Source organism: Chaetodon auriga, chromosome 8, assembly GCF_051107435.1.
Source record: "Chaetodon auriga isolate fChaAug3 chromosome 8, fChaAug3.hap1, whole genome shotgun sequence".
Lineage (NCBI taxonomy): Eukaryota > Metazoa > Chordata > Actinopteri > Chaetodontiformes > Chaetodontidae > Chaetodon > Chaetodon auriga.
In genome coordinates, this window is record NC_135081.1 from 11,067,276 (window position 1) to 11,078,273 (window position 10,998).

Here is a 10,998-nt window from a genome sequence, read left to right on the forward strand (position 1 = left end):
TTTATGATCCAGATTTGTGTGTTAAGTGATTCGTGCGTTAAGTGTTAATGAGTTGGTGTCTTGCCAACATCTGCAGACAGTTTCACACCTGCAAAATTCAGTTACGCTCCATTAAAATGGTCAGCAGTAGTGGGATGAAAGATAGAGGCAGCACAGATATGGCATGTCAGCCATTCACTGACAGCTTCCCGCAAATACTGTCACAACACAATAGTTAAACTAGTCCCAAATTCTGTTCCCCCCCCCCCCTCGTAGCTCTCTCTTCCTATCTGTCTTCCTCTTTGTGTCTATCTGCCAACTCCTAAAAACATTCTGTTGTCATGTCTGATTAAAATTATGTCTGTGAGAGAGGATAATACCCTTCTGCAAATGTGTTTTCAAACAAATGTCCCGTCTAATTATTTGGCAGGACGCTTGATATGACTTTGTAAGACTTGGGAGAAGAGAGATAGAAGAGGAGAGAGAATAAGGGACTGGAGAAAGAGAAAATAAATAAATAAGAGGACTGTGTGTATATGACAGAGAGAGGACAGGGGAAAGAGGCAGGCGCAGGGAAAGGAGAGGAAAGAAGGGATTACAAAGAATAAATCGAGAACAAAGAAAAGAAAACAACTGCTGCAAAGCATGTCTGGCCTGTGCGCGCCTGTTCCCCAGCCTTGTCTCTACATAGTCAAAATCCCTGTTAGACAACAAAGGCGAAGGCTAGTCATTGTATTTCCTGGATACAGAAGAGCTTGGCAAATTAAAGCTGCGACAGGGAGGGGGACTGAGAGAGACACAGCGGCTTAATCCTGTTCCTATGGCAGCAGAAGCTTCCTCGCTGCTGAACCAAAGTTAATGACTGGTAACTTTGATTAATGGTGTGCGCTCGCTGACACATTTAGGTTGATGCACACGAGCACGCCTCTGCTAATCACTCAGTCAACAGTCCATAATGCAATTTTTTACACGTTCGTGGTAAAATTGGGAGGTTGCTGTGTGTATCACTGACAAATAGCCACAGATACAGACTGTAAACACACTCTTACTACACAAGATAATGACTCTAATTAAAAGGTCAGAATGAAAGGAATAGACACAGCGCTAAGTGCTGTTTTCATTGCCCAGGAATAAAGAAGGTGCACATACATGCACTCACAAAACTGTATTTACACACACACACACAGACACAAGCATAAGTATGCACTCGCTCAAATTAATTCAGAAACACATGCACACACACACACACACACACACACACACACACACAAGCACACCTATGCACACAGTGGAGTGCCTTAAGGACTGTGTTTCCGAGCCTTGGTGGAATGCCCAGATTACTTGAACTCCCTGTCTTTACATCCTAATTAGTGAGAGGATGTCTTTGTGCATAATTACTCACAAATCCCCCGACAGGAAATGAATGCATTACCCTAACCATGCATAGCAAGAAAGACAAGGAAGGCGGCTTATTGGGGAGGGCTGTAATGAGACATCCAAAGAATTGGGATTTCAGATCTTCCTGAGTTAAATTGCCATGTTAAACTCATTTGAGGAGACAAAGGGGGTGAAGAATGTGTCAGAAGAAAGCACAGATCAGTACATATCTGAGCCTCCAAATGCTAAACAGTGTTTGGGTTCGTTCCTTTTTTTTTTTTTGCCAGCGTCTTTTTGCTTCGTGTACTCCAGCAGCAGTTAGTGGTTTTCTCGATAAACGGGTGTCATTACCACTAATACTGAGTATTTGATGCTGCACATTGCCTGCAGCATTCTGCTAGTCATCTTCACTTCTCTACTGGAGGAATGACAGCAAAGGGAGGGGAGGAGAGGAAGAGAGGAGGGAGCGAATAAGAGAAAGAGCGAGTTCAAAGTTGAAGCAGATCTTGTATTTTTCTCTCTCCTGTCCTTAGGGAAAAGATCGCTGTCTGTCTTGCACACTCATTTATTGCTTACCCCAGGAAAAAAACATCTGATATATGAAAACATTAACACACACACACACACACACACACACACTAACACACGCTGCACCTCCTACAGTTACACACTCATCACACAGAAGCCAATGCATAGTGTCCGCATGCAGACACGCATGGAGATAGCGAGCCTGACACATGTGCAGCTATAAATCAGAGCAGACAATTAGTCATTGTGGATTTCCTTTTTGCTTTATGCTGCTTTCTCTTTGCATGGGAGCCTGCTGTGAGATTGAATGAAGCGAGAGAAAGCGCGAGGGAGGATGAGAAATCATTAAGCGAGAGAACGTATTATATACAGTAGATGGATGAAAAGCTTGGGTATTAAGCCAGAGTCTGGCTGCTAAATCTACCTGCCGGAGCCAAGGCTTTGTGCTGATTTGTGGGTAGATCTGTTGATGCATCTGTGTGTGGATGCGTCTGACTGTGTGTAGAAAGGGTGCCAGTCATTCACTTGTGATGTGGAGGACAGTGTTGACAGAGCATTTCTGATAGCCGTGCGGCTCTGTTCTTCAAATAGATCTCCCTATGAAGACAGCAGTCAGGAGGAAGAGCAATCACCACTGTTAACAGCTCTGACAACCCCTGTCTGCTCTGTGTGTGTCTGTGTGTGTGAGTGTGTGTGTGTGTGCGTGCCCCCGTAAAGCTTGCAGACATAAAGATCTTCACTTACAGATTCGCCACTGTGAACAGCTCTGACAGACTGTATGTGCCTTCGAGAGGAACGCTTCACACAGCTAGAACTTTCATTACTGTGTGTGTGTTTGTGTGTGTGTGTGCTTACCTACGTGTGCTTGTGTTGTTGCAAGCCTCCCTATGAAACCCTACAGATACAGAGCTGTTAAGACGGCTGCCACGCAGCTGAGCTGCTGCCTAAAACACCTAAATCTAATACCCGCGTTCCTCTAACATCCTGTCTCGACGTGCAGCTACAGAAGCGCTGACTGCTCTCCGGAGCGATGCCGACACCTATCCACTGATGCTGTCTGTGCTCATGGGAAGTGTAGTTAAACAGCTATCACAAATGAACGGTGTTTACTTCTGCAGGGATGTTGCCAGGCATCTCTGCACACAGTGCGAGGAGACTCCTATTAAATCTATACAGAGCTGTTGAGGCTGAAGCAGAGCTGTGCTGGAAATGTAGAGCTCAGCGCATCAAGGTGTTAGGAGGCATCAAAGCCCATCACATTGAAGAGATTTACAGTAAAAGCCTTTCTCCTCCATTCAGAGGCATGCTCTGTCAAGCCCGCCTGGAAAGCCGGCTGACTGGCTGCGTTGCCATGTACAAAGTCAACCCATTTGCAGTCATCAAACTTAACTGGGTTGGAAGTCTTTCTACCACTGAAGTATTTCTACTATAGCTGCATGTCTTTAAAAAAGCTCTTATGTAGCCTGGTAGCATGAAAAAACACCTTTTTGTAGGAAACACATCAAGTGACATATGGAAATGCTCAAATTTGCTTTCTAGCTGGAAATTGGATGAGAAGATTTAAACCATTCCTGTGTTCAGAAGCAGGGGAGGAACAGCTAGCCTGGCTCGGTGAGAAAGCAAAAATCTGCCTATCAGCACCTCCATAGCTCACAAAGTTACATGTTGTAGCTCGTTTGTTTAATAATCTAGTAATTCTTGGACAGTGGATCACGACCACAAAATAGTTCAGCACATAATCCTTCATAAAACAAGTTTTTGTACAATTTAAACAAAAAAAGGTAATGTATTAGTGAGGTTTAGAGGTGCATATACTGTAGGTGGATTTTACCTTTGAAGGGAGGAAGAGTATCTGTTTCCCCTTGCTTCCAGTCTTTAGGCTAAGATAATCTTACTGTAGTTTCATATTTAGTGTTTAGAGAAAAGAGCATCTCATGTAACTCAGGCAAGAAAGAAAAGAAGGGTATTTCCAAAAACTACTCCCCTTTAGATGCCTCTTATCCATCCCTCGCTCTTTACTCACAAATCCAGCTCCTTCATCTCATCTCTGTGTCGCTGAATGCTTAATGACTGAATATAACATTTGTTGACATTGTACAACAGTGTCTCTAACCCAGCTGCTCATGTGTCCTTCCTTCCTGCCTCAGGGTGCTGTGATCACCCCAGCCGCGGCCATAGAGCCCAGTTTGTCTCTTCACCCCTCCAGTGTAATGGCTCCTCTCACCCAGCAGATGAACCACCTGTCTCTGGGCACTTCAGGCACTGTGAGTCTCAGCTTTTACCTCTTCCAAACCGTCTTGCTCTGCATGCATACATCTGTGTCCATCTTTCGAGTTGTAATTTATATCATGTAAGTAGTCAGTAGAGACTTCAGCTGTAATTGAAATGACCTCACGGCACAAACCACAGAAAATGCCTTTTTCTGTTTGCAAAACATCTGAAGTCTGCAGTGACCCTGGGACCAAACAAATGATGTACTGTATTGTGAAATGTCTCAGGGAATGTCAGACAGTACTTTTAGCCCAGACATCCTAGAGGACATATTGTTTGTGCCTATATTGTGACACTGTCTTTGCCCGTCCTCCTCTCTGCAGTACATGCCTGCTGCAGCCGCTGCTCCTATGCAAGGAACCTACATTCCCCAGTACACTGCAGTGCCTGCCTCTGCCATCACAGTGGAAGTAAGGACAAAAAGCAGTTGACATTTTTCTGGCTTCTCCAACTTCATACAGCAGCCCATTCACAGGCATTACAGGGCTGACCTGGCTTGAATATTGACTTGAATAGTCTCTCGTATTGTGCCTCTCAGATAAATTAGATGCTAATAAATGATGCTGTAGTTTATAATGGTCGCGCTGCAGAATCACACTGTGTTTCTGTGCGATCCAGAGTGAAACATCGTCACTAATTGTACTCATTCTCCAAAGGCCAGAGGAACTATTATCGAACTCTAAAATGAGCACCAGAAATTAAATCCGAGTCTGCCGGAGGAAGTTGAACCTTTTACTTTTATTCAATACATGAATTTTTGTCTTTGCTAAACTTTTTGGATGTTCTCAGTGAACTATTTTTCAGTGCTTTGTGGGACAAAGAGTCCTTAGTTCACCTCACTTGTCTGAGGATGACAGGGTGAAAACTAACAAACGCTGACTGTGTTTCTGGTGTCAGGGCGTGGTGACAGACCCACCTCCACAGACAGCCGCCCCCTCCTCGCAGGACGCCAGCGGGCAGCAGCCTTTATCAGTGGAGAATACAGGAGATCATGCCACAGCCTACTCTTACCAGCAGTCTAAGTGAGTGTTGTAAATAGAAGTGTGTTTTTGTACTGCTGTGCAGCCGGTACAGAGATAGTTATATTACCCTGGAGTAGCACTGTCAAGTTTTTTTTAGGTTTACTTCCGCTGTTTTAAATTGATGGAATCAGTGGTGGCAGTTCTGCTGAAAGTGGATGCCGAGCAGAGGGGTGGATGGATCCCAGCGTAGGATTTTGATAGTATGCAGCTTTAAGGTTTCACTTCTTAACGTACACAGTATATTTGTCCAAGTAAACCCTTCGTGGCTCTTAAAGGAATAGAAGAACGGAGGACTGGACGCAGTGGGACCTGGCTAGTCCCCGGTCACCATGCACAGCGGTGGAATAGACCAGCACATAGAGACGACAGCATGCACAGACAAAATGTTAAGCCAATTTCTGGTTATTTTGGTCAGAGACTCATGTCAACCTTTGCTTGTAAAACATTCCCTGCCCATTTTTATCTTTTCTATTCGTCTTGTTTTTCTGCCTCCTAGATAAGCTGCTGGTGGTTTCCTGTACACACAGCGGCCGCACAAAGAATGTTGTGCCTGCTTTAGAAACAGCAACACTGTCGACAGTTTCCTCAGTACCCCCCTTTTTTCACTGACTTGTTTTTCTGTCTCTTTTAGATAACAAGATTGGTAGGGATCATTGCTGCATTGCCTTCAGAAGGACTGCACTGAGACGCTGGAGACACAGAGAGAATCAAAATGAAACGGGGCAGAGAAAAAAAAAAGAGGTGACACGGGCAACACTGAGGGGAGAATGCTTCCACTGTGCACAGGCACCAAATAAATGACAAAATGAAGAAAAAAAAAAATCAATTATATTTCTTACCTGGTTGAACCAAGAAAAGGTTTTGCTGAACTCGAGGACAATGAAATCAAACACAGTCCGCAACTTTGAGTTTATCATTTCTCACTGTGAGACTGGACTTTGCCTCCAAAGGAAACAGAGAAGACATAGACTGAAATGTAAACTCAACCAACAAGCTGTACAGAAAAAAAAGAACATTTGAATGTGCAGGTAGATTTTCAGACTTTTTTTATTAAAAAAAAAAAAAAAAAGAGGGAAGCAAAGTCTAGGAAAAAAAACAGATTGTCTTCCTTTGATATTAAGCTACATTATTTTCATTCTTTTTATTATTTGAGTAGTTTTCTAGAATATCAATGTTTTCGTAAATCTTTATTGCCTTAATTTTCTCAAACTTTGGGAAAAAAGTTTCCATAGTGTTGAATTATTAAAAAAAAAAAAAGACTGAGTGGTTGAATGATTTGAGCGGTTCTCGGAGAGTTCCGATGAAATCTACAAAGCTATCTGTACAGGATAAAAAAAATAAGGTTGTATTTGTATGACGATGATTTTAAATTATGTGGTGCAGTGCAGCTGATGTTGGTTGGTAGGAAAAAAAAAAAATCTTCTTTAATGCGACTTGTGGGAAGGGTCATTCCGCTGCTTCCTGGAAAATGCAGTTACGTTTAACCACGGGATAAAAGTTCTGTTTGTCCATCACATTTGTATTTTTGTTTTTTGGGGGGGTTTGATTGCAGTCTTTTGAGCATCAAAATGTTTTTGCTTTGCCTGCTTTCCTTGTCTCACTGCAAAAAGAAAAGTTAAAAAAAAAAAAAAATGGAACATTTCTGACTTTGACAAAAGGCGGAAAAAAATTCTAGGATTTTTAAATGTGCAAAAAGCAATAGTTTTAGTAAAACTGTTGACAGTTTCTCGAGTCGTTCTTAACTGTTGAACAAAAGCAGCCTACAGGTGGCATATTTTATACCAAAGATGAAGAAACTAGGTAGTGAAGAGATCTTCCATATGTTGCTTTTTTTTAATTTTTTCACCTCTGAAGCAGATTTTTCTTGCTTGGTGTGTGCGATGATTTTGCCAGTGACTGAGAACATGCAGTAGGTCTTAAACACAACTGCCTCAACCAGAAGAGTGTGCTCTGAGATGCTCTGTTCGTCACGTGATCAAACGTGGTGATGATCTAAAGTGGCGCTGCAGCATCTGTCAAGAGACCAGACACCCTGTGGAAAGTGGAGGAGGTAGGTATCTTATCGGGATTATTGGGAATAAATTGTCCACTAAAGAGGCTGAAATGCATTACATCCTGTGGAATATTGGTGTGTACTTTTTGAACTTGTGCATACACCCTCTTCAGGCTGCTTAGACCAATCTGAAATCCTAAACGCAGACACTGACATGCTCTAAGTCATGGTGACGGCTAGCCAGAATGCTCTACATGTCATTATTTTGAAATGCACAGTCTCAGTACATACAACAAGCTGTTTTACGCCGCTGTCTTGCCAAACACAAGCCATTTAAAATGTGAGCGGGCCGATGATCTCTGTTGGAGGAACGGGCATTTTCAGTTGAACGAAATCATTTCAGCTTATGTACATTCTTAAAGGAGAGATATTTTGTTTTCTCTTTTCTTTTTTGTGTTGCCTTTTGGTCTTTTTTGAGAATTGATTATGATGTGAGCTGCTAAATACTTTTCATTACTGAGGATTTAGGTTGTCTTGTGTCGGGTGGGTGTGGGAGAGGGGGCACCTCCAGAACGACAGCATTTGACCATTTTAAGCCACGATGAAGACAATTCAATGTTCTCCCGGACTTCATCCTATATGTCTTGTTCAAGTGAAAGAAGTTCCTGTTCCCGGTTGCAGCCCTCGAAAAAACAAAAACATGCGACTCTCTTCTTAGATACAATCTGGAAATAAAAATCTGCATTATTTGTATGGCGTAAGAGAGCAGTTGAGAACAAAAAAAACAACAAAGAAAACCCTTGAAGCCCCATCCTACCTGACGGAGGAACAGACGGACACACAGAACCAAAATCAAGCAGATACAAACCTCTATGGGAAAATAAATTATGGAAAGAAGAGAGAAAGTAGAGAAAGCGAGAACAAAAGTAATATTTATGAGATCTTTTTTTGTACAGGTGTGTAAAAGAAGATGCAACAGAAATAACTTTGATGATGCTATTTTTTTATTTGCTTGGTCACATGCCTCCCATGTCTTTCAAATTGTGATTCTGAGAGTGTCTGTAGAACCAGTGGATATTGCTGTAGTTTCAAATGTCTCTTTTCTTTTTGGTTTCTTTTTAGACAAATCTTTCAATAAAAAAAATATTTCAAACAGCCAATACTCATCTTGTGTATTCTGCAAGTGCAACGCAGTGCCACTAGAGAGCACTGTAGCACACAGTATGAGATTTAAGAGGACGAGCTGCATGTGTTTGATTTTCCTGTTTGTTTGTCATGAGTCACCAGCAGAGGTGTTTAGATTGAAACAAGTTTTACTTTAATATCTCCTCTGTTAATTCATAAGTTAAATCTGGAGAAGAATTTACGTATTTAGTATTAAATGAGGTAACATACTGAGCTCAGGTAATTTCATCGTAGGAATTAGATGATTTACTAATCCCAGGAATCAGTCTATGAATTGTAGTGGCCCTTTCTCACTAAGGTGAGAAAGAGGACAAAAGGACATTCAGTGAGGGAAACCGGATGACGGGGGAAATTTAGAGAGTAATTCATTGTACCTGAGGAATTCATGGTATAGTATAAACCTTAGGAAACAGGATGAGTGCACTCCCCATTGTTTTAAGGGACTGATTTACCAATACCAGGTGCATGTGACAACCAGTTGTCCTTTTGTTGCTGGACAGTATAAAAGTCAAGACATTGTGGAGATCGGCAGAGAACACTCTGCATGAGTCTTCCCTCCATGCTGCATGTATTAAAGAGACCTGATTCATCACACTGAGTCTATAATTCTTCAGAGAATTAGTAACTCTCAACGAGCAACAAGGAGAATTTCCCTTACATAATTTGGCAACGAGGATGGGATGGACGCTCTGCTGATCGACACCTGAGCCTGGACTGAAGGTCAACTGCTGGCAGGAGTCTCATACGACTCAGGGAAAGTTCCGCTCCGACAAATGGAGAACAGGATCCTGCCTGAGGTCAGGCATGGGTGGCAGACAGAGGACGCTCCATCTATTTTAATAGGCAAGTACGGTGTTATGAATCAATCTCTAGACGAGTTGTGTAATGCCTGTTTGGTCACAACCGTCAGTTCCCATGTAGCTCTTGTGTAGTCTTGGGAACGGCTTCCATGTAATACCTGTGTGGTCTTGGAAGTTTTTTGTGGTGTTGAGTTAAAGTTCCCAGGTAATTCCTGTGTGGTGCTGGGACAGTTTACACCTAAGACCCGCAGGGCAAGCAATTCCATTGTGGTGTTGAAACTGTATGAGCAGAAAATAGAAAAAACTGAAAAAAAGAAGAGAGATATCGGTGCAGCAAGAGGCTGTTGGAAATCATGATTCACGCAAAAGAGCTCATTATATATATATGTCTACAATGTTGTGTGTATGTCTACCTATATGTTATGTGTTATTAAGAAATAGCAAGGAGTTCTAGATAATCCTTACAGAAATTCAGAAATTCTAAAAGATATAATTAGAGATTGAAATGGGGAGGTTGATGCTAATGTAATAGAATATATATATAGTATAATACTATACTAATATTCAGCAAAATTCATTCAGTGAGCATTGAAATTTGAAAATTTGGCTTTTTAATTTGACTTCTAAATTGAAGATTTTAATTTGGATAAATATTTTCATCTTCATTTTCTCCACAATTGTGTCAAAGTGTAAGAACTTTGAGGGCTTTTTATTGCTTGTAGCATAGAACGAAGCAGTCCTTACAGAGATGTCTGTATTGTAAGTGTCGTGCACGACCTCCACAGCTGGACTGGGGAGTAAAGGCTCTGTTGAGATTTGATCTCTGGAGGATTTGATTGTGGATATCACGAGAAGGAAATACGGGGATAAAAGTTTGAAATATTTAGATGTCTGGACAACTAAGTTTAGATTCCCAATAGGGGGATCCCTCAGTTTTTTTGTTTTTTTTAAAAAAACAAAAAACAAAACATATTACTGGTAGAAGTAAAACTGAAAGAAAAGAACAAGAAATGAGAAGAAAAAAAGAAACTTTTTGTTGTGACTCATTCAGTGTCTAGTATGTACGTATACTAAAGGGGTGCGTTGCTCGAACTGTGTCATACAAACCACCTGAAAGAGTTCCTCAAAGGTAGTGTGTGTTTGATAAGATCCAACCATACTTGTATGGAAAGATCAGTGTGACTGTGAATTTTGTGTCTGATAAGCCCATTGAGAGTCTAAAACACACCTGTCTCACTAGTGAGTCACTTAGAATTATGGCAAACAAAACGGGGAAATTAAAACCATTACCTGACCTCTTACAGGCCCTGCAAAATAATGGCAGAAAAATGGGGATAAAATGTGGTTGAGGATGTTCCACTTTGGCACCATTTTACCCACGGGGTGTTTCCATTGATAGGCACATTGAGCACTGATTGTTTAAAAAAGTGTAGATTACTGCTAGTAAAAAAACATGCAGGAAAAAGAAAGTAGGGAAGAAAAAGATGGACTGGCAAGCTTATCAGAAGTGGAAGAGAGAAGCAGAAATGAGCTAAGTGAAGTCAGTGACAGGACTGATGTTGAAACAAGAAATGAATGAAGAAAGAATGTGTGAAAGAAAGGAGAAAAAATGTAGGGCAAGAAATAAGGAAATGGCTCTGCCTCCTCCATATGTTGTCTCCAGGCCTGCAGCCCCTCCTCCTCAAGGAACAACTTCTCCACAGGGGTCCACCCGTGCAGCTAAAAGCCACCAGGGAGATTCTGAAGGTGAGGAAGAAAAAGCATTGTACCCTGACCTGTCTGCTCTCTCTTTGACTCAAAAAAAAACAGCAGACTAACCTTGCATCTCCCAAGAAGTCTCTGT

The 10,998-nt window shown here is 41.7% G+C and overlaps 1 protein-coding gene across 1 annotated transcript in view; it reads left to right on the top strand.

Annotated features, from left to right (window-relative positions):
* The window catches only part of LOC143324805 (RNA-binding motif, single-stranded-interacting protein 3-like), a 107,017-nt gene extending 100,236 nt beyond the window's left edge, over window positions 1-6,781 (top strand). The window contains exons 11-14 of the mRNA XM_076737547.1: window positions 4,032-4,148; window positions 4,479-4,565; window positions 5,053-5,177; window positions 5,809-6,781. Of these exons, the coding sequence (XP_076593662.1) occupies window positions 4,032-4,148; window positions 4,479-4,565; window positions 5,053-5,177; window positions 5,809-5,812 (333 nt within the window). The 3' untranslated portion in view covers window positions 5,813-6,781. The remainder of the gene's footprint in view (window positions 1-4,031; window positions 4,149-4,478; window positions 4,566-5,052; window positions 5,178-5,808) is intronic.
* The last annotated feature ends 4,217 nt before the right edge of the window (window positions 6,782-10,998 follow it).